General features: G+C 35.2%; 3 protein-coding genes across 3 annotated transcripts; 2 read left to right on the top strand and 1 right to left on the bottom strand.

Moving 5' to 3' along the window:
* The first annotated feature begins 4,656 nt into the window (after positions 1–4,656).
* On the top strand, positions 4,657–7,275 carry LOC146915315 (uncharacterized). The gene is made up of 2 exons (XM_085721315.1): positions 4,657–6,120; positions 6,229–7,275. The coding sequence occupies exons 1-2, from the start codon at positions 4,657–4,659 to the stop codon at positions 7,273–7,275; spliced, it is 2,511 nt and encodes an 836-aa protein (XP_085577441.1).
* A 501-nt stretch (positions 7,276–7,776) lies between these two features.
* Positions 7,777–12,820, bottom strand: LOC146915314 (uncharacterized). Its single transcript, XM_085717741.1, has 7 exons — positions 12,636–12,820; positions 12,495–12,508; positions 9,753–10,117; positions 9,520–9,670; positions 9,128–9,403; positions 8,933–9,040; positions 7,777–8,388 (listed from the first exon to the last, which is right to left on the bottom strand). Exons 3-7 carry the CDS (start codon positions 10,115–10,117, stop codon positions 8,011–8,013), a joined length of 1,278 nt encoding a protein of 425 aa, XP_085573867.1. The 5' UTR covers positions 12,495–12,508; positions 12,636–12,820; the 3' UTR covers positions 7,777–8,010.
* Positions 12,821–22,087: 9,267 nt separating this feature from the next.
* LOC146915313 (heavy metal-associated isoprenylated plant protein 39-like) lies at positions 22,088–23,177 on the top strand. Its single transcript, XM_085717746.1, has 3 exons — positions 22,088–22,233; positions 22,323–22,398; positions 22,760–23,177. The coding sequence occupies exons 1-3, from the start codon at positions 22,231–22,233 to the stop codon at positions 23,050–23,052; spliced, it is 372 nt and encodes a 123-aa protein (XP_085573872.1). The 5' UTR covers positions 22,088–22,230; the 3' UTR covers positions 23,053–23,177.
* Positions 23,178–24,665: the final 1,488 nt, after the last annotated feature.

The raw sequence follows: 24,665 nt of genomic DNA, 5'->3' as shown, positions 1-24,665 counted from the left end.
ATAAAACAGTTTATACATATAAATAAATTTTTATGTATTATTTATAATTTTTAAGTATGTTTGTTGTTAACTTAGGGTCGTTTGAATTAGCTCATTTTAGAGCTAATATAAAACAGTTTATACAAATAAATAAATTTTTATGTATTATTTATAATTTTTTGAGGTAGTTTATGAAAAATAATTTATGAAAATACGGTTTTCGTTAGTGAGAGCTTATAAATTAAAATAAAAGTTTATTTATTTACATAAACTATTTTTCATATACTCAAAATAAGCTCAAACCAAATGAGGCTTTATTATCTAAAGTTTTTGAAATTGTTTTTTCAATAAATTTGACTAAGAGCTCACAACTAAGTTTGTGAAATTGGTTTTTCAACAAATCTCATTAATTAAGAGTTCATTTTCTAAAGTTTTCATTAATCAATTGATAAGTTTCGTCTGTCAATTGGAGTTTATATATAAAAAAATTTCATATATCAATAAAAGTTGGACATGATGATCATTGAGACGCTTTGGTATGCATAATATCAAGAAAGGATTTATAACTATGAACAAGGCTTGTGTCTATCAAAAACACAATCCCCTTCAACTAAAGAAGGAAGGGATCGCATGAATAAAATCTCATAGGCATCTGCAATAAGATCTATCATGTATAGTAGGTTATGCACTCGATCAGATGTCTTGTACGGTTTAAGCTAAACAAGTAGGTACCAGTTTGATCCCGACGATGCTCTTTGGGTTGCTGTAAAAAATATCCCTACGTACTTGTGAAGGACTAAAAATTCAATTTTCATATATGGAGATCAGGAGGAGCTCGTTGTAATATGTTACAACGACGCTAGCTTTCAGACAGATAAAGATGATTTTAGATTGCAATATGTTAAGTGTTTTGCTTAAAAGGTAACACTATGAGCTAAAAGAGTTCAAAGCAGGATGCAATCAATTATAATACAACTAAGGCCGAGTATATTGCAGCCTAAAATACATCCAAGGAAGACATTCAAATCAAGAAGTTCATTACGGAACTTGGCATAATCCATATTATTGTGGATCCCATTGATCTCTATAATAACAACAATGGGACCATTGTAGTTAAGGAGCCTATAACTCACCACCGATTCAAACACATAATTATGCAATATCATCTGATAGAGGATAATAGATAGAGTAGATGTGAAGATATGCAGAGTACCAACACTTAACAGTCTTTATTGACCCACTAACAAAACCTCTAGCGCAGCAGAGGCATGATGACCATACTTGTAACATCCCAGACGATTTTAAGCATTGTCGATTCACCCTACAAATCAACACGAGTCTTTTCAGCGTATTTTGTCCTCACTCGCATGCTTATCGGGAAACTTTCCAGTAGGTCACACATCCAAAGACTACTCCAAGTCAAGCATGCTTAACTGTAGAGTTCTTATGGAATGTGCGACCAAAAAGAAGATGCATCTTGTTGATATAGGTAGTACCAAATAATTTTTATAAGCATTCCTTCAACCATGTAGTCTCATACCTTCACGACATCGGGATCCCTCATATTTTGGTTGTAGTTTGATTTGAGTTGAGACAGAAAAAAGAAAAAGGATTAAGCTTGCTGGAAAAAATTGTTGAAGTTCTTGGTGTTCATAATTTTTTGTGATTTTTGTTGTGTTTGATCCAAAAAGTAAAGAGAGAAAGTAAAAGGTGTTTGTGATGGGATAGGGACCAATCTGACACATTTTTCTGACGCGTCTATAGTGCAAAATCTGACTGACTCTGACTCTGTGACAGTCTTTAAATAGTAAAATAATAGGGTTTCCTCTGATACATACAAATGACAAAATTGTCCCTGCAGCTGAGACTTGGGCAAGGGGACAATAAGAACCAATAAATGACTTCCAAGTGGACACAAGACTTAAGATTTAAAAAATAAATAAATAAAAAAGAAGTTATAAGGGAAAACAAATGTCACTCACGTGACATTATATATGCATATACATAAAAAAAACTAAAACTAAATATAAATAAAATAAATGAAAAAAAAAATAATAAAATAGAAATAGAATAAAATAAGATAATAAAACAATAAAAAAAATTAAAATTGTCCCTTTCGGTAATCAAATGAAGTATTTTAAAATACCTCTCTGCCAAAATTTCGACTGAGACGACTAAAAAAACAGTGTTTTTAAAACGCGGACAAACTTTTTAATTGTTTAACATACAAACGGAAAAGAAATTTTAACTAAAAGGAATAAGGAAATTTTATTTATCTACAAATACGTGCAAAAAGATTTTAATTAAATAAAGGTACGAAAAAAACTTTAAATGCCTAAAAATACAAACAAAGTGACTTTAACTGTATAAAATACGAACAAAACTCTTAACTACTCAAAATACGAATAAAAAAATTTTAACTACTTAAAATGCGACTAGAAAAAGTTTTAATTAACTAAAAAAAATTACAAATAAAATGATGAGAGTATTTAACTCCTTGAACAAGCGAATGAAAAATATTTTAAACCACTAAAATAAGCATAAAAATATTAACTAATTAAAATACGAATAAAAACATTTTGGCGAGCTAAAATACGAATAGAAACGTTTAACTGACTAAAACACGAATAAAGCAAATTGACTGATTTAAAATGTGGAAAAATATTAAAATGGTTAAAAAATGGGGTATGACATCAGTTTTACTATTACATTAACCACCAACAAGCAAGACATTAATCACATATTTTACATAGTTTTCAAAAAGTAACAAAAGTATATAAATATTTAGAAAATAAGTGGGTAATACAAATATCTTGCATTTTTAAGGTTAATGAAGTAGTAATATTTGTTAGTGCCTCTTCAAAAAAAGTAATATTTGTTAGTTAGTGAGAATCATGTTGAATAAAATGGTTAATGAAGTAGTAAAATTTGTTAGTGATAAGTGCCAGAAAGTAGTATTTCAATCTCATGTTTAAGGCACTTTTATTACTTGTTTTGCAAGTTATTTAGGGAAAAGCCGAGAGATAAGTGATAATTACCCTATTACGCTTTAATTGCCTTACTTGACCCAATTGTGCAGGAATTGACTTCAAGACACTAAGAAAAGAAGAAAACCAAGAAAAAGTGCAAAAGGCAGAAGCAAGCATTTACTCGCAGTGGCGAGCTATTAGCTCGCAGTGGCGAGTAAGCTGGAACAGGAAGCAGTATTTGCCTGCATCCTACTCGCAGTGGCGAACACAAGAGCTCGCAACGACGAGCACATCAACTCACAGTGGCGAGTAGCAAGGGACTGGCAGAGGCAGGAGCATGGTTTTGCTCGCAACGGCGAGCAATTCAACTCGCAACGGCGAGCTAGGTCGTTTTCAACTCCCAGAGGTGACGTGACAAAGACTTAATGGTGAAGAAACATCAACTCGCAACGGCGAGTGAAGTTGCTCGCGAGGCGAGTTGCTGCAGCACAGAATTTCTATAAATAGACCACTTGCCCTTTTATGAAGTTATCTTAGTTTTTACTCTTAGTTTATAATTTTATCATTTGAGAGAGAGGTATAGGGTGAGAACTCATAGAGTGGGAATGTTTAGAAGGTGGATTCTTCCTTTGTTGTTGAGACATCACACTTTGTAATGAATCATTCCTCTTCAATCCATTCTTGCAAGGCTTCAATGACAATAAGTAGCTAAATCTCCATTGTTGGGATTAAAGGTACTTGATCTAAGTTAACATGTAATCTTTTGATCTATAAATATATGGTTCTAGCATTTGATTTGATATTGATGTTATTCTTGTACTTTAATCTTCATGTTTGATTTAATAGTGATTGAAAAATACTTTTGAGTCTAGATCTAGAATGAACATCTATCAAAACATAGATTCTAGACATGGAATGGATGTTTTGATAATCACTTTTTGTATCCAAACTTAATGCTTACTTATCATTCAATAGATTGAGAAATCGTCGATTAAATGATAAGAACGACTCTTGCATCGTTCAATAGTTTGAGACATCGACGATTGAAAGATATAAGAGATCTCACGATATTGTTTGGACACGAATGATGTTGTTGAGGGATACGTGATAATATCAAAGGAAAGCTAGAATCCATATATGATCATTAGGTTATATGTAACGCTTGGTCAAGGAACTCTAATCCTAACAAGTTTTAAAACCTTATTACTCTCAATTTCTACTTTTTCAAAATAGATAACATAGTTAAACAAACAAACAAGTACTCTTAATAATTAGAATGATATTTGGTGTTGAACGGTCTTTGATATCACACTAGTCCCTGAGGAGACGATTTATAATTACTTATCTTGTTTGATGCAAAAATACTACATCAAAATGGCGCCGTTGCCGGGGACTGACGTTTAGATATCATAGATAGTACGACTATTATATCATTTTAAGTAATTTTGCACTTAATTACTTTGTATAGATATTTATATTCATTCATTCAGTATCCTTGGTGTTGCTAATCTTGTGGTTAGATTCTTGAAATTTGTTTATGCGAGGTACAGTTCCACCAAAGAAACTAAAGTTTGATCCTGAGATTGAGAAGACGGCTCGCGGGAATAACAGTATGAAGAAGAAAGAATGAGAACTAGCCAAACAAAAGCAACAAGAAGGAACCTCAACTTTCATTCCTTCATTAACCACATTATTTGAAGAAGAAGACATGGCTGATAACAATCAAAATGTTGATCAAAACAATCAAAGTGTGTTTCCTTGTTGGACAAGTCCAAGACGCTTGGCTCATCTTGGAAAGGACAAGGAGAAACAAGTGGAGTTGAAGTCTGGAACTATACAACTTGTCTCAAATCATCCTTTTTTCGGGCTAGATCATGAAGATCCTTATCAACATCTGTCAGTGTTTTATGCCCTAGCCAACAGTCTTGGTCAATCTGAAGCTGATGAAGAAGCTGGGTTTGTTAGGTTGTTTCAACATTCACTCATCGGCAAAGCTCGGGAGTGGTATCTTGATCAACCACCGTCTGTTTTGAATAATTGGAATGCACTGGAAAAAGCTTTCCAAGAGAGATTCTTTCCGGATCATAAACACATGGATACTAAAACCGCAATTGCAATGTTCGCTCAAGGTTCATATGAGTCTTTATGTGATGCATGGGAGCGATACAAGTCATTGCTAAGAAAGTGTCCAAAGCATGGGTTTGACGATGCAACTCAAATCCATATGTTCCGTGGAGGACTACAACCGGAGCCAAAACTTATTTTAGATGCGGCTGCACAAGGTTCTTTGATGGGATTAAGCCGTAAAGAAGCAGTAGATATCATCAATATGATGTCACTCAATGACCGAGCATCCAAACACAATCGAAGTGGTGCACATAGGAAGTCCGGAATCCTTGAGTTAGGGTCAAGTGATGCAAATCTAGCACAAACCAAAATCTTAACTCAACAACTTGAAGAAATGAAAGCTCAAATGAAGGAGATACCAAAGCTCATTAAAGAACAAATGCAAAAAGAACAAAGGCATCAACAAGTTCATATCTGTGAAATGTGTTCTGGTGATCACCCAACAGGTTATTGTCCATCGCAACTTGGAGAAGAAGTCAATTATGTGGGCAATCAACAAAGACCAGGACAGTTTCAAGGTCAATATCCAGGCAATTCAAACCAACAACGGTATCCAACCAACAACAACTTCCAAAGAGGCAACAACTTTGGACAACCATGGAGGTCTACTGCCGGACCTTCAAATCAACAGCCATACAACAACAACTTCCAACAATATCCACCATGGCAAGATCGTACACAAAATATGGAAGACACCCTCAATCAATTCATGCAGCTAACAATGGCCAATCAACAAAACAATACCGCGTCCATCAAGAATCTCGAGATGCAGATGGGACAACAAGCTCAACACTTGAGCCAAATCTCCCAAATCTTGGCCAATCAACAAGGAGGTGCCTTCACAACAAATACTCAAAACAATCCCAACAATGGCAACAATGGAAAGAATGAGCAATGCAAAGCCATTTCTACAAGAAGTGGCAAGGTGATTGGGCAAGGTATTGGTGATAACTTGGAGGTGGAGAGGCAAGTTGTTGAGTATGAAGAAGAGGTGGATAGAGAAGAGAGTGAGAAGGAAGAGGTAGATGTACATAGTGATGAAGATGTATATAATAGAAGTTTAGTTGAAAAAGAAAAAGAACAGAAAAATGAAAAAGAAGACAAAAATCAAAAAAATGAAGAAGTAGTTGAAAAGGATGTGGGGAGGAACAAGAAGAAAGAAGCCGGGAAGGATGTGCCGGCTCACAAGCTTCCATATCCTAAAGCTCTATCAAAGAAACACTTGGAGAAGCATTTCAAGAGATTCCTTGATATTTTCAAGAAATTAGAGATCAACATTCCTTTTACGGAAGCTCTTGATCAAATACCAACTTATGCCAAGTTTATGAAGGAAATCTTGTCCAAGAAGCGTCGATACAATGACGATGAAATAATCCAACTTGACGCAAATTGTAGTGCAATCATCCAAAGAAGGCTACCAAGGAAAGAAAGGGATCCCAGAAGAGTTACATTACCGGTGGCCATTGGTAGAATCAATGTTGGTAAGGCACTTATTGATCTAGGCTCAAGTATCAACCTTATTCCATATTCAGTTGTCAAAAGGGTTGGTGGCTTGGATCTTAAGTTAACCAAAATGACCTTACAACTAGCTGACAAATCCATAACCCGACCAATGGGGATAACAGAGGATGTCTTGGTCAGAGTTGATAAATTTGTGTTCCCCGTGGACTTCGTGGTGATGGACATTGAGGAAGATGATGATGTGCCCTTAATTCTTGGACAAGCATTCATGTTAGCCGCAAGAATGATGATTGATTATGATGATGGTTTGATGAAAGTACAGCTTGACAATGAAGAGATCAACTTCAATCTCCATGATGCAATGAAACATTCCAAAGACAAAGGAGCTTGTTTCAAGGTTGATGCAATGGATGAGGTGATCATGGATACAAGGAAGCAATTTCATAAGCCTACAACTCTTGAAAGAGTGCTCACTGATGCACTTAATGTTCTTAGTGAAGAGGAAGAAAAGGAGATTGAAGAATGTTTAAAAGAGTTAGAGACTTTGAAGGCGATTCCTCCAAAGAAAGCAAAGATGGAGGAATTGAAAGACAAAGACAAGGTGGAAGAACCAAAGATTGAAATGAAAGTCTTGCCATCACATCTTAAGTATGAGTTCCTTGAAGACGATGGCACAAAACCAGTGATCATTACACTACTAGAAAAATCAATTTTAGAGAGGGTAGAAATCCGTCACTAAACTACCATAATTCCCTCACTAACGAATTTAGTGAGGGATTTAGTGACGACCGGTAATCCCTTAAGAATATTGGCCTTGCTAAATTTTTGTGAGGGATTTCGGTTTCCGTCCCTAATTGACACGGATACAATCCGTCCCTAACCATTTAAATCCGTCACTAAATATGAACCAGAAATGTGCTAAATTATGGACAAATCCGTCAGTAATTAGTGAGGGATTCTTGTTCCCTCTCTAATAGTGAGGGACCATTCCATCAATTTTTACCAATATTTCCATCAGTAATTAATGACGGATTGGTTTTCCCTCTCAAATTGTGAAGGCATATAACACTACTTGTGATGAACCTGAATTCCCTCACTAATTGAAACAGAAATTTGAATCACTAATATAATGTTCAATTTCCTACCAGATTTCATTAATTAATTATATTCATATTTTAACTGGATTTACTATATTGAACATGTTGGAAATTATAAATATACAATAAAAACACTTGATAAATTGTCTTCAAACCCATCACAGACATTCATCACCATAAAAGTCGTAAGGAAAATGTCAATAAGTTTACAACCATTGTTCCAACTCTCAAAATACATGAAGAGTCACAAGGAAACTCTCAAAATAAGTTTCATAAGAAACACATAAAACATTTTTAATGGTACTAGAAGTAGCACATTAGCTAAGTTTGCAACCAAGCTATCAAACCATATATTATACATATTATTTATTAATATATCAAGTAGATGGAGGTGAAGGTGGATGTAGATGACCTTGAGAAACCATTTCCATGAATTTAGTCATTTGCTCCCTAAGAGAACGTGAATCTTCCAGCGATGCACGAATCAACTCCTCATGAGCCTTCAATTTCTCTTTAAGGGATGCATTTTCAGCCCTCATTTGTTCAAATTCAGATTGTAAGATGCCGTCAGATCTGGAAGATCTAGACGGCTTATATTTCCCTGCTTCCGGGCCCAAACCATATATACGACCCTTCTTATTTACTCCTCCAACAACATCTAAGAAGATAATGTTGTCACTTTCATGCGTAGAAACATCATCTCCTAGTGCCTCCTCCTGTGAATCCCTCTCAATAATCCTTTTTTCAAACTCATCCTGCAAAACAATAATATCAAAATAATAATATTTTACTAACAAGTAATAATTTCATACTTCATTAAGTCAACATAAACAACTTTTTTTTTAAAAAAAAAAATTGAATACATGAATAATTCCAAGTAAGTAGAAGGCACGTGGGATTTGATTTGGAAACTCAAGGTTCCACCTAGAGTCAACAATTTGTTATGGCGTATTTGTAGGAATTGATTGCACTACATTTTGTGCATTATGTAACATGCAGGAAGAGGAAAGCGTGCTAAAAACTTATATTGTGTTCACTGCTTGCCTATATCAGTTTCCCAGAAGCATCAAACAAACTAACATTATGATATATCTGTTTGTCAAGACAATTAATTATTTTTCTCAATCTGCTTCTAAAACATACACTTACAGACTGCTATATACATGCTTAACAATTAGCATCAGTGCAGAACCTCCATAAAAATAGCATTAGTATATAACTAGTTCCCAACAACTAGCATCAGTGAACAATTATTTGAGTGCAGAACTATTAAAACAATAAAAAATAGCATACACTTACAGCAATATCCTTTGCTTTTGCTGAAACCCACTTGCTTGGATCACCTTTCAATTTGTGTGTGTATTCAAATATTTCCCAAGATGTTGGAGTAACTTCTGGAGATGTTTTCTAAAAACAAAACGGATTAATCAATGTTAATTGAAATTAAAATGCTTAACCTAACAAATACAATTAAACTCATATTCAATTACTTACTATTCTCTTAGAAATCTCAAATGTTGGAATCGATCCTCCGGTGTGGAGTGGAGCATCAGAAGATTTTCTGTTTTTGCTATTAGTTTCTGCCTTGCTTTTCCATTCATCCTCACTCCATTTTGCATCCAATTTCTTACGCATTTCAACTGGAATCCAATCACCATCATCTTCCCCTTTTCTGACCCTATACATTGCACTTGAGTATAACTGAGAGGCTTTATGGTCAAATGACTTCTTAATCTCTCCATCAAGTTCAGGTAGCCACTTAAACTTCCTCTACAATATAAAAAATATAGGTTAATAATAGAATAAAGCAATATATTGAGAATAATCTACATGAAAAAAAAAATATAACTAGTAAGATATGTAAATATTCATGAATACTTTCATACATTAAACTCTCTAAACCACATTGCAATCACACTATGTTTCCCGTTTTTTTTTTCTTCAGCCTTTAGTTCTCCATAAGTTGTCCAACATCCATCAAACTTTTGCTTCATAATTTTTGTTATCGCACGTGTAGGCGCAATAGGAGGGTCAAACCTATTAATATAATATTGAAGAAATTGTAAGATACAAGTATGATATATTTAAAATTAAAGGACAAAAAGTAATAAAAGCATACGTGCTCTCAGGTCCTGGACGAATCCAAATACGCTCATCAAGAGGGGCCTCACTCCCAATGTTTGGAGATGAATCTATATCATTTGATGATACATGTGGATCAGCAGCAGATGCATTAGATGATGGAATTTGTGGCAAGCTTGTTGATTGAGAAATGGGAGGGCTAGGAGTAGAGTGGGGAACTTGTGTATTTGTTGTTGTATGAGATGTGGAAGGATTTGTTGCTTGCCCAACAATAGAGTGTGATGGAGTAGTGGCAGCCATACCTCTCCCAGATGAAAGTGTGGTACCCCTAACCCCTCTACCTCTACTGATACCTCTACCAGTACCTCTTCCTCCACCCGTCAGAGTATCATTTCCTGCCATCTATATATACATATAAAAAACATATATTTGATTAACACAAAAAAATTTGGACACATCTAAAAAACATATAACGCAGATGGCAGATCAAAATAATAGAAGCACAATGAATCAAACACATACTTTGGAAGATATCTATTGAATTAACTCTTAAAATTGCAACGTATGATTGATCGTAGAGAAACACATACTTTGGAAGATATATTTCAACATGTTAAGATAATATTAATTGTATGTCAAAATGAATCAAACAAATAGGTGTGTTTAAATTAAAAGGTTTATCTAGGATAGACTTTCTAAACAATGGTCTAAATGTGAATTTTTATTCACTTTTAGTAAAAATAAAATAAAATTAATAATAATAAAAAGGAAGAAAACAATTAACTTTCATCCTTCAAGGAGGAGCCATCACTCATTTTCCATGACAATAAGCCGAACACAACAAATCCGGATTAGTGAATCACCAAGATGTGTTATACCAATCTGGAAAAACAAATTAATCTGAGATACCAATCTGGAAAAATATGAATATGTTTCTATGAAGTTTGTAATGTAATGTCTTTTATGTCAAATTGTGCAGCACATGAAATTATAAAGGCAACATATGCTCTACCAAAATGTTGGAAGACTTTGGAGCTAGGAAGCATGCAAAACAAACAAATAAGTATCAGAAAAATGAAATAGAGAAGGAGATTGAGGACTGTTTGAAGATCTTCTCTCAAACCAGTAGCTAGATTTACCCAAATACATTTTTTTTCTTTCTATTTTAGACAGCATTGTCAAACTAACACACCCTTCATATATAAACAAAAAAAAAAAACATAACATTCTATTTACCTTGTCACACTCTTGTTAAATAAAATCCACTTTTAATCTTTATTGCACATGTCATTCCAAGGGTTGTGCATGAATATATTTCATAAGAATCTATGTATAAACAATGGCTTACGCATGTTCTTCATGTGTTAACTCTACCATTTTATCAAATTCTTTTTGTAAATAAATTTCGCTTCACATTGGCTTTAAACATATAAGAGTCCTAGCCATAAAGGCTAAAATTGACTCCATTTAGAAAATAGGGAAAAAAACACTAACAACATTCAAAAGCAGCAGAACAATCCCAAATTATGTACAGAATAAAATATCCGAGAACAGTCCCAAAGCAGCAGAAAAGAATCTATGTATAAACAATGGCTTAGGCATGTTCTTCATGTGTTAACTCTACCATTTTATCAAATTCTTTTTGTAAATAAATTTTGCTTCACATTTGCTTTAAGCATATAAGAGTCCTAGCCATAAAGGCTAAAACTGACTCCATTTAGAAAATAGGGAAAAAAAACACTAAAAACATTCAAAAGCAGCAGAACAATCCCAAATTATGTACAGAACAGTCCCAAAGCAGCAGAAAAGAAGAAAGAAAAAAAGATTGTACAGGATAAAATATGTTTGAGTACCAAATTATAGCTGAATAATCCCAAAATGTCCTAGAACAATCCCCTATACCAACAGCATAAACAGCAGCCCCTATAGCAGCAAAAACTAACAATAACAGCAGCACATTTTGCAGTTGCGACACATTTAGCATATATAAACGCACAAACATACAACGTGTTCTACATCAAATTCAATCAATGTAAAATGACCAATATGTGTTCATTATCTTTTAATCAATCAATATGAAAAATTAGTAAGTGCTAAAAACCATGATGCTAAAAATACTCTCTTTTTTCTTATACTTTGTGACAACAGGCTATCATCACATGAACTATGAAAGTAACCATTGTGTTATCGTTTGTAAAAGACATTCTATCTAATTATGAGTGAAAAATGATACACATTTATAAGGCATCATGACTATATATGCAACAAAGTCCCATAATTCTCAAGGACAAAATCCACTTATTTCTAAAACTCTGCAGAATAATAGAAGAATAAAGTTTCAAACTTTGCAAACCCCTTTCATGAGACAAAAGTTTCTTATTCAATAGTGGACAAAACAGATCAAATTAAGGAATGGAAAATAAGCTTCTTATTCAATAGTGGACAAAACAAAACATATCAAAACAGATCCATAATGTGGATTTAACTCCACAAGTTTCTTATAAAATTGAAAAATAAGTTAATGTACCCTCACAGTCAATAAGTTGGAAAACTGAACTGCTACATCAACTTTCTAAAGCTATAGACAGAGTTGAATTTAACTTTATCTTTTGTAAAGCATTAAAAATAAAAATTTATGAACCTGGTAGTGTCTTGTACAACCAATATTGAACAAAATCAAAAGATAAATAATCTCAGTCTTCAACAACAATCATTCAAAATACAAAATTAAAAATTAAAAATTAATGGCAAATGAAGGAAGGGCTTCGATTTACCTTACCTGTTTCAGAGCAACTTCACTTTTGGATTCAGAAATGTGAGTGAGTTCACCGTAAACCCCCACAAAACCCAAATCAGATTAGGATAAAATATTAAATAAAATAAATAAATAAATAAACTTTGATATTTACAAAGAGATTACCGTGAGTTTTGAGAGAAGGAAAGATTTGAGGGAACGATTTTGGAAGAAGGTAGGAGATTCGATTTTCAGAGTAAGGTTCGATTTTGGGACTGAGAATCGATTTGAGGTTTGATTTTGGGACTAAAATTCGATTTGAGGTTCGATTTGGTGAAGTATCAGTGTAGATTTTGGGTTGATTTGAGGATTTGAGGAAGAATCAGTGTAGAGTTTCGGATTGACTTTTGATTTTGTTAGATTTGGTGAAGTATCAGTGTAGATCTGGAAGTTGTTTGGTTTGATGTGTTCATAAGCTGGATTGGAAGCTGTTTGGAGTGCATTTTGGAGTTCATAAGCTCTTGAGGAAGGGAGTTATGAGTTTAGAGGAAAATTTTGGGGGAAAATTTGGTTTTAGGGTTTGTGAAAAAAAAGGGGGAATTTTTAGTATAGAGGAGGGAAAGCCAAAACGTGAAATAATTTGGGGGAATGATTCAGTTTTGTTTGTGAGGGATTAATTTCCTCACCAACCATATAATTGATATTAGTGATGGTTTTAGTGAGGGAATCATTAGAGAAGGATTATTTCCATGTCGAAATCCGTGACTAACCTTTAACTCATCAATTTTGTGAGGGATTTAGTGACGGATATTTTGTGATGGATATTTTGTGAGGGATGTTTAAACCATTCCCTCACTAATAAATGGCAATTCGACTTTTGTGTTTTTTATCGAAATCCGTCCCTAAATCCGTCACAATTAGTTACGGAATTTTGTCCCTCACTAAAATCCCTCTCTAATTTGCGTTTTTCTAGTAGTGTTAGTAGCTCTTTGTCAAAGAATGAAGAAAAGAGATTGATTGAAGTTCTTAAGAGCAACAAAGAAGCAATAGGTTGGAAGTTGTCTGACCTCAAAGGTATTAGCCCTTCCTATTGTATGCATAAGATCAATATGGAAGAGAACTTCAAACCGGTGGCTCAACCTCAACGCCGTTTAAATCCTACAATGAAGGAAGTAGTCCGCAAGGAAGTGGTTAAGTTACTTGAGGCCGGCATGATCTATCCAATCTCGGATAGTTCTTGGGTAAGCCCGTACAAGTGGTACCCAAGAAAGGTGGTATGACAGTAGTCAAGAATGAGAAGAACGGGCTCATACCAACAAGAACCGTCACAGGGTGTCGGATGTGTATTGACTATCGGAGACTTAACCAAGCCACAAGGAAGGACCATTTTCCATTACCTTTCATGGATCAAATGGTTGAACGTTTAGCCGGGCAAGCATACTATTGTTTCCTTGATGGTTATTAGGGTTATAACCAAATCACAGTCAACCAGGAGGATCATGAGAAGACAACATTCACTTGTCCCTTTGGAATCTTTGCACATAGAAGGATGTCGTTCGGTCTATGCAATGCACCTGCAACATTTCAAAGATGCATGCAAGCTATATTCTCCGATTTGATTGAGAAAAGTATTGAGGTATTCATGGATGATTTCTCTGTTTTTGGATCATTCTATGATGTGTGTTTGAATAACTTGGACACCGTACTGAAGCGCTACAAAGAGACCAATCTTGTGCTTAACTGGGAAAAATACCATTTCATGGTGACTGAAGGCATAGTACTTGGTCACTAGATATCATCAAGAGGCATAGAAGTTCACAAGGAAAAGATTGATGTGATAAGGAAGCTCCCACCACCAGTGAATGTCAAAGGTGTACGAAGCTTTCTTGGCCATGCCGGTTTCTACCGGAGATTCATCAAAGACTTTTCAAAGATAGCAAAGCCATTGAGCAACTTGCTCAACAAAGATAAGTCTTTTAATTTTGATAATGATTGTCTAATTGCATTTGAAACTTTGAAGGAGCGGTTGACCTCCGCACCAATAATCATAGCTCCCAATTGGGATTTAAATTTTGAATTAATGTGCGATGCTAGTGATTATGTTGTTGGTGCAGTATTAGGTCAACGCAAGAACAAAATCTTCCATGCTATACACTATGCGAGCAAAGTTTTAAATGAAGCTTAAATCAACTATGCTACCACTGAAAAAGAGCTACTTGCAATAGTGTATGCATTGGAAAAGTTTCGTTCATACCTTGTAGGTATCAAGATTGTTATTTATACTGACCATGCAGCCATTAAGTACCTCTTTACCAAGTCTGATTCAAAACCAAGGCTCATCCGGTGGATGTTGTTATTACAAGAGTTTGACTTAGAGATAAAGGACAAGAAAGGTACAGAAAATCTTGTGGCTGATCACCTATCAAGGTTAATGAACAAAGAAGTGACAAAGAATGAACTGGAAGTTCGTGAGGAATTTCCCGATGAGAAGTTGTTTGCAATCAATGGAAGACCATGGTTTGCCGATATGGCAAACTACAAAGCAACTGAATTCATTCCCGAATACCTTACTTGGCAACAACGCAAGAAGTTCCTTCATGAAGCCAACCATTTTGTATGGGATGAGCCATACTTATTCAAGATTGGAGCGGATAACCTCTTGCGAAGATGTGTTGACGATGAAGAGGCACAGAAGATCCTCTGGCAATGTCATAATTCACCCTGTGGAGGTCACTTCAATGGGGAAAGAACCGCCGTAAAGGTGCTTCAATCTGGGTTCTATTGGTCAACACTTTTCAAAGATGCCAATACACATTGCAAGTATTGTGATGAATGTCAAAGAACCGGATCAATGTCAAAGAGAAATGAGATGCCTCTACAAAGCATTCTAGAGGTAGAAGTGTTTGATTGTTGGGGGATAGACTTTATTGGCCCCTTTCCTTCATCTTACTCCAATGAATACATCTTGGTATCTGTTGATTATGTTTCAAAATGGGTGGAAGCTGTTGCATCGCCTAAAGCCGATAGCAAGACGGTAGTGAAGTTTTTAAAGAAGAATATATTCACCCGGTTTGGTACACCAAGAGTTCTAATCAGTGATGGAGGATCACACTTCTGCAACACATCACTTGTCAAAGCTTTAGATCATTATGGAGTCAAGCATAAGGTGGCATCACCTTATCACCCTCAAACGAATGGCCAAGCGGAAGTTTCCAACCGTGAGGTGAAAAGAATTCTTGAGAAGACAGTCTCTACATCTCGGAAGGATTGGTCGGCGAAGCTTGATGAAGCTTTGTGGGCTTATAGGACAACTTATAAATCTCCTATAGGTCTCACTCCATTCCAAATGGTCTATGGCAAGTCATGTCATTTACCGGTTGAGCTCGAACACAAAGCATTTTGGGCACTAAAGTTTCTAAACTTTGATCAAGAGAAGGCCGGTGAAAAGAGAAAAGTTCAAATGCATGAGCTTGAAGAAATGAGAAACCAAGCTTATGAATCTTCAAAGCTTTACAAAGAAAGGGTCAAGAAATACCATGATAAGAAGATCATCCAGAGACAATTCAAGCCTGGACAAATGGTGCTATTATTCAATTCAAGGCTAAGGCTTTTTCCAGGCAAATTGAAGTCTAAATGGTCTGGACCTTTCATGGTTAAAGAAGTTAAACCATATGGTGCAGTGGAGCTTGAGGATCCAGTTACAAAAGCTAGCTGGACAGTCAATGGGCAGAGGCTTAAGCCCTATTTTGGTGGTGAAATTGATCGGCTTACGTCGACAATTTCACTTGACAATCCATGAATCTAAAGAAACAGGCGTCGAGCTAATGACGATAAACAAGCGCTTGTTGGGAGGCACCCTAATTTTGTAAGTACATTTACTGTTTTAGTGCATAATAGGTGTAAGAGTCATGTGCATACCCCAAAAACCTTCAAAAACAGAAGTCACAAAGAAAGCAGAATTCTGGACTGCTGCAACTCGCGAAGCGAGTAAAACAGCTCGCCATAGCGAGCGAATTTGTCATTGACTATGTTGACTACCAAAACACTCGCCACTGCGAGTAACTCTGCTCGCGAGGCGAGTAACTACAGGTTGGGCAGTTACGCATCCCAAGGCCACTAACTCCAGCATTAACTTCTCTTAACCACTCATTATCAACCCTCCTTTATCATTTTCGGTTTTTATTCTCTCTCATCTCAAAACATTTTCTCTCTTCTCTCAACTACAAACACTAACCCTAAATTCTTCAAAGCTTCAAAGTCTCAATCAAAATCAAAGCAAGTCAAATCATTCTTTCCATTTTCTCTGCACTTGCATTTCACTTAATTCAGGTCTGTAACTCATTTTATTCACTATTCTTAAGCTTTATGATATAATTTTGAATGCATGCAAACCCTAGGTTAGAGGATTGAATATTTTTGTGAGTTTTTAGTTTGAATTTCACACCCAAGAACAGAGATGAGATTGAATCACTTCAAACCTGTTTCAATTTACAGAACACAAACTTTTTGAAAAATACCCTTTTGTAAATTTTCAATTAAATAGGGTTTATGTAGAAAAAGAGAACAAGTTGTGATTTAGAATCATCTCTGTGTCTAACGACGGTTGCAAATTTCTGTTTTAGGGTTAGAATGCATGAAAATGAATTTTTTTTAAATGGGTTGATTTTACCCAATTATGGGCAGAAGCAATGCTTTGTTCGCAGCGGCGAGCAACATTACTCGCCACTGCGAGTAGACACCCAAAGTCCAGAATTGATCAGCACCTGCAACATAATTTGGCCAAATTTGTTCTAATTGATTTGAATTGATTCCATACTGTTGTTTAATGATCATATTGTCTTTTGTATGGTATTTCCTGGCTGTTTTGCAGGTATGGCTCCTAAGAAACCCACCAACACCGGCAAACGAAAGAAGGGTGAAACCTCTATACCCGTACCTCAACCTCCCCGAAACCAAAACTTTGAAAGAGATAGATTTAAATCCCGGTACCATCAAGAGAGATATGTAGAATTGCTTGACAATTCCATGTGGAGTGAGAGGGTGTTTAACATTAGCCCCGAGGGACCGTACAAGGAATTTGCCAAACTTTTTAGGAACCAAGGGTGGGACATCTTCTGCAACCCAATCACTAACCTTAATGCTGAACTAGTGCGTGAATTTTACGCCAATGCCCTTCCCGAACAACCTCACACCAACTTCTTCACATATGAAACCTTTGTGCGTGGTCGAACAATCTGCTTTGACCGCGATGCGATTAATGCTTTTTTGGGCAACCCTTTCCAAATTTCCCCACCTCCAGATGAGTATGATGATTTCCACAAAAAGCAAAACAGTGGTTACTTTCTTTTGGATAAAGTCCATGAGGAAATCAAACAGTTTGTCTTACTAGAGAGCTTTAACTATGACATAAGTGATGCCGGGAGAGAACGCCGAGCCCAGTATAAGTTTATGACCAACCCGGCCAAGCTAATCCAAAAATTCATCCTCTATAATGTCATGCCCAACAGCCACATGTCTGACTGTGTTACCGAAGTCTACCCTCTCATTTATTACATCCTTAAGGGCATCAAGGTCGATATTGCTCGCACTATTTCATGGGAAATGAAGAAGGTGGTACTTCAAGGAAAGACTGAGCGAGAGAGCCGCCTCTTTTTCCCTGGCCTAATCATGGGCCTCATCAAGGGAACCGGCATGCGTATGCCCACCTCCGTCCATGAGAAAATCAAAAACCCCATCAATGATGCTTTCATCGCCCGCTTCATTATGGGTGAAACTAAGAAAGACAAGGGTAAGGGGAAGCAAGCTTCATCTTCTTGGGCACCTCCTCCACAAGAGGAACGCATGTCATTCCAACCCACAGCTACCTTTAACTTTGCAAGCTATGCTCAGTTGCAACATCAGAGCAACATGCACACATGGAACATGCTGACAGCCACCAACCGTGCAAACACATACTTCCAACAATCACAGTACGTGATGCAGCAGCAGTCAGGGTATCCACCGGAGGTGATGGCGCAGTTCATGACACTGCAGGCGTTTCAGTCCTATGTGAATTGGCCTAAGGACATGCCAGGTCCATATGGAGGGGGTGAATTTTATGCAGGAAATGAAGGTATGGCTGAAGATGATGGTGATGGCAATGAAGGAGGAAACAATTTTGACGATCCAGCAAATGTGCCGAGTGCAACATCAACTCAACAGGGATCGGATGATGACATGCAGACTTGAGGAAGAAGAAAATACTTGAAAGATCATCCTTATTGAGTGATATTTTATCAAGCTTTCAGTCAATTCTTACTGTCTTCCTTATCTTTTATGCTACTTTTGAATAATGTTACTTCTTTTGTGTTTTGATTTGGCACTAATGACTCAGTTTGTTTTAAGTGTTGGTACAATCGTATTGTGTTTCGTTGTATTTTGTTGTGATTTGAACAATCATTTTTAAGTAAAGTACTTTGTGTTCGTATCGTTAAATGTTGTATTGTGTTAGTTAATTAATGTGTTTAGCACTTTTAGTTTAATGTCAAGTACTTCATTTGGAAGTTATTTTGAAAATGTGGAGATTTCATTTTGTATTGCTACTCTTGCTTGATTTTCAAAGTAATTGCTCAAAGCTTCAAAACTCAAAGTGCTTGAAAGATAGCCAAAGATGGAGCAAATCTCAGATGATTGGTAATGATAAATAGTTGTGATTAAAGCGCAAAGCCAAGGTACAAGTTTCCAGTTTTTCTAGGTTTTTACTTGAATATGAAACGAGTACTTTGTGCAAATTTCATTTCATTTAGTTCTCCGCGATAATGTATTCATTTGTGAACCACTTAGTTCTAGCCAAAAAGTGAGGAAACTTCAATTTGTTTGTATTTTATGCAAGGAGATCGGCATTCATTGTTTAACTCGGTCGCTTTATGTTAAATCCAATAATTGTTTTGAATTGTGTGAAGGCATGGAAATGATTAAGGCACATTTTTGTTAATGAGTAAAACATACTTGACCACAAATAGCCTACCTAGTGAGAAGAGCGAGTATTCGCTAACCCACTTGAACCAAATGAATCGGAGTCCTCAATTATGAACTGTCAAGTCATAAGCACAACGCTTGATGAACTTGCCTTTACATTTTTCAAAATCCAGTTCATTTTTGACGCACTTTAGGACTCTGAGATGTTTTTACTTGTTGAACCCTAAACCTTTATTGTTTATTTGTCCCTTTTGCCAAAGAATAGGGGAACATTCAAATAGGGTATGTTTTTATTCAAGTTGGGGAGAAAAGGTAGATGTAACTCACGTGTCAAGTGAAATGGTGTAATTTTATTTCTTTTGATCAAGACAACATGTTGTAAATACAAAAGAAAAAGAAAAGAAAAAAAGAAAAAATGTGTACATGATAAGATAAAGAGAAAAAGAGAAAAAGAAAGAAAAATCCAAAAACAGAATAAGTTGTCAAGATCAAAGTGTACCAGTGTGAACACCAAGGGTTTGTATAGAATTAAGGGAATTCTTGTAATTTTGTCTTTTAGATATAAATAGAAGGAATGTTCCCTTATGCTTGACCTTTTGAATTCAATTTTCCCACAAATGTCTTTTCTTTTGTAGCTAAGCCGAGTTATAACCCTCAAAGACCTTTTGATCTATGTTTTTGTGCCTTTTGAAATGATAGTTGGATGGACACATAACTTGATTGGAATGTTAACTTGATTGCCGGATATGTGTTCATAACCCTCACTCATATGATTTCAATTGTTTATCTACTTACAAAGAAGTGTGTTAGGTGTGGTTCGTGAATGAATGTATTATTGGCTTGAACTAGTTGACATGAACTTTGTGCATAGGACTCATTTCATATTAGTAGTAGAATTCTAGATCAGTTGGAAATTGAGACTTGCCCATGCATTCACTTTGAATCATTAATCTGAAAAGAAGTTTTCAAAGCCTTTTGTACTTGTGTCTTGTCATAATTAACTTGTTTGATTTTCAATCTTTTGTTTGAGGACAAACAAAGAGTTAAGTTGGGGAGAGTTTGATAAGTGCCAGAAAGTAGTATTTCAATCTCATGTTTAAGGCACTTTTATTACTTGTTTTGCAAGTTATTTAGAGAAAAGCCGAGAGATAAGTGATAATTACCCTATTACGCTTTAATTGCCTTACTTGACCCAATTGTGCAGGAATTGACTTCAATACACTAAGAAAAGAAGAAAACCAAGAAAAAGTGCAAGAGGCAGAAGCAAGCATTTACTCGCAGTGGCGAGTAAGCTGGAACAGGAAGCAGTATTTGCCCGCATCCTACTCGCAGTGGCGAACACAAGAGCTCGCAACGACGAGCACATCAACTCACAGTGGCGAGTAGCAAGGGACTGGCAGAGGCAGGAGCATGGTTTTGCTCGCAACGGCGAGCAATTCAAATCGCAACGGCGAGCTAGGCCGTTTTCAACTCCCAGAGGTGACGTGTCAAAGACTTAATGGTGAAGAAACATCAACTCGCAGCGGCGAGTGAAGTTGCTCGCGAGGCGAGTTGCTGCAGCACAGAATTTCTATAAATAGACCACTTGCCCTTTCATGAAGTTATCTTAGTTTATACTCTTAGTTTAGAATTTTATCATTTGAGAGAGAGGAATAGGGTGAGAACTCATAGAGTGGGAGTGTTTAGAAGGTGGATTCTTCCTTTGTTGTTGAGACATCACACTTTGTAATGAATCTTTCCTCTTCAATCCATTCTTGCAAGGCTTCCATGACAATAAGTAGCTAAATCTCCATTGTTGGGATTAGAGGTACTTGATCTAAGTTAACATGTAATCTTTTGATCTATAAATATATGGTTCTAGCATTTGATTTGATATTGATGTTATTCTTGTACTTTAATCTTAATGTTTGATTTAATAGTGATTGAAAAATACTTTTGAATCTAGATCTAGAATGAACATCTATCAAAACATAGATTCTAGACATGGAATGGATGTTTTGATAATCACTTTTTGTATCCAAACTTAATGCTTACTTATCATTCAATAGATTGAGAAATCGTCGATTAAATGATAAGAACGACTCTTGCATCGTTCAATAGTTTGAGACATCGATGATTGAAAGATACAAGAGATCTCACGATATTGTTTGGACACGAATGATGTTGTTGAGGGATACGTGATAATATCAAAGGAAAGCTGGAATCCATATATGATCATTAGGTTATATGTAACGCTTGGTCAAGGAACTCTAATCCTAACAAGTTTTAAAACCTTATTACTCTCAATTTCTACTTTTGCAAAATAGATAACATAGTTAAACAAACAAACAAGTACTCTTAATACTTAGAATGATATTTGGTGTTGAACGGTCTTTGATATCGCATTAGTCCATGAGGAGACGATTTATAATTACTTATCTTGTTTGATGCAAAAATACTAGATCAGTTAGTGCCTCTTCAAATTTGTATTATATCAATGTATTTTATCAATTTGAATGAATAGTATAATTTATTTAAAAATAAATAAATTGTCTCACTTTCTTGGAAGGAACGGTGTGGAGCCATGATGAAGATACAAAGAACCACACCACACCATACTATTACCGCGTTTAGTAGAGTGGACCACACTACTTTCCTTGACTTGAGTTGACTAGTTAGTATATATAGATATTGCATTATACAAACCTCTCATTTTCACTTCACAACTTCATCTCCTATAACTCTTTTCATCTTCAAATTCTATAGCTCCAATACCCTAGCTCTTCTTTTAAATTTTAACCAACAATTCTGATTTATTGGTCATCAAAAAGCTTTATTGAAATTAATGGTAAGAACTAGATCCTTGTGAATTCCCTCTTTTAATATTAACTTTCCTTTTCTTTGAATCTAAAGATTTTTTGTTCTGTTTTGTTACAGAAACTAGTGTTGAAGGTGGATTTACACGATGACAGGACCAAGCAAAAAGCTATGAAGACAGTCTCTGGCCTTTCAGGTAATGTCACATGTCTAGTTTCAAAATTGAGAAAATAAATATTATGTACATATTTTTTATTTTTTTTGAAGTATGTACATAATTTATTTGATATGTACAGATAATGTAAATATATTTTAATCATGCATTATTTGGCTTCACATTATTTTAATCATGCATTATTTGAAGTATTTTCCCTTTTTAACCTGATAATTTGAACATCATTTAGCATCACTTTAAATAATTCTCCATTTTTAAATTTAAAAATAAAAAATAAAAGTTTGTGTTCTCAAAATTGAAATAAAAAATAATTAAAATCATAATATAACATTGTAATACCTTTAAGTTTTTTGGTAAAATTGTATTGGTATAATATTTGCAGGGGTAGAGTCAGTTTCTGTAGACATGAAAGACAAGAAATTAACCTTAACTGGAGACACAGATCCAGTACATGTAGTAAGTAAACTAAGGAAATGGTGTCATGCTGAAATAGTTTCTGTTGGGCCTGCAAAAGATGAAAAGAAGAAAGAAGAATCTAAGCCTGATGTGAAGAAGGACCAAATTCAATTACTTGAAGCCTATCCCCATTATTATTACATGCAACAACCGCAATATATTCAATATTCTTCTGTTTCAGGAGTGGAACAAGATCCTGTTGGATGTGTCATATGCTGAATTTCTTAATACTATGAAAAGATTTGTATTTTCATATTATTTATTGGATTTTTAGCTCATGATTTTTATATAGTTTTTTGAGTGGTTTACAATGAGAGTTAATGTATAGTGTTCAATTGTGCAAACTGAGGGCAGTTTTCTTTATCTACAAATTCCATTGAAAGTATAAGAAATACAAACAATTGCAAGTTCATAATTTTTAACAAGAGTAAATGATTATATGAACTGGTCTACACAAAAAAATAGAAAATCAAGTGACAAAAGACAAAAATTTAGTCTTTTAAAAAAAAAGAAGGAAATAAGTAGTTCTACTAGTTCCCAAATGTTCTTTGAAATTGTTCACAAATGAAAACTAGTACCTCATAACAATGATTGTGACAAAGTTTGTGAATGAAGTTACTGGTTTGGATGATTAAGTGTGTCAAAGTATTTCAAATAGGGAATCCTTAGGAACAAACCCCAGTGTGTTTGTTAGCCTACTTTCTCAAATATATCCCACCTTAACCTCAGCCACGTTATAACCTTGAAAAGACCTTTATGTGTGTGTGTGTGTGTGTGTGTGTGTGTGTGTGTGATGACATATGCCTTGAATGTCTGTTTAGAATTGCTTCAATCTCATACGTGTATATTCTTGACTAGCCCCACTGACATTAGGAGGTACATACGTGTATATTAGAATTGTATGTGGTTGAAAGTAAGAGTATGTTCTCTAACCATATTCCGCTTGCGTGGAAGAGGTAAGCTAGTTAAGTCTAATGATGGGAGGAATAAAAATATGAGCAAAATTTTGGAAAGGTCTGTTTCATTCTTTAAATTCATGTAAATTCTAACTTCTTGCTATTGTCTTACTTAAGAACAGGGCATCCTATGACATTTTTGGCTATGCTTTTAGTATCTTTGTATTTGAAGACAAATAATATAAGAGTTAGAGAATTTGTCAATGGTTTGAGGAACATTTTGTAATATTTTCACTCGAGTTGTTGTAATTCACTTTTATCCTAAATTATGCAACTCCATACGTGTTTTGAGTGTTTTGTAGTGATAAATCATGTAATTCAACAAATCAAGACATCACGTGAAGGATAAAGTATAAGAAATTCAAGGACAATGGTTCTCAGAAGGTTCTTAATAAAGTTTTAATTCAGTTTTGCTTTTCTTGTGTCCGATTTAATTTGTACTTGTTTGTTTTGAATGCTTTTTCAATTGAGAATCAACATGGATAATGTTTTATCTTGGTTTTCGGGTGTCAAACATTGATTACGTTTGAACCTTTTTAACCTTTGATATCTCATTTTTTCTTGGGAAGGGAAAAATAAGAAAAACCCTTGAGAATCGAGGTCCGGGAGTGTATTTCGCTACGGGAAGATGTTAGGCACCCATAACGACTATAGTATCCTATAGGAACCGTCTTTACTTTCTACGCGCGCGCTTTATTTTTAAATGCTATTTGAAAAATGATATTTACACCTAAAGTTTGCTGAGTGAAGAATTGGAGGGAGAAGAATGTTTGATTTTTTTGTTTTATTTGAATTGAAGGAATATTGGTTCCTTGCCTACGTACCCTTTTAAGGGATCAAATCCACCGTAGTTCTCTTCCAAAAATGTTTTTGTTT

Source organism: Medicago sativa, chromosome 6, assembly GCF_051527215.1.
Source record: "Medicago sativa cultivar Bolivia chromosome 6, Bolivia_mono, whole genome shotgun sequence".
Lineage (NCBI taxonomy): Eukaryota > Viridiplantae > Streptophyta > Magnoliopsida > Fabales > Fabaceae > Medicago > Medicago sativa.
This window is presented reverse-complemented; position numbering and strand designations above follow the sequence as displayed.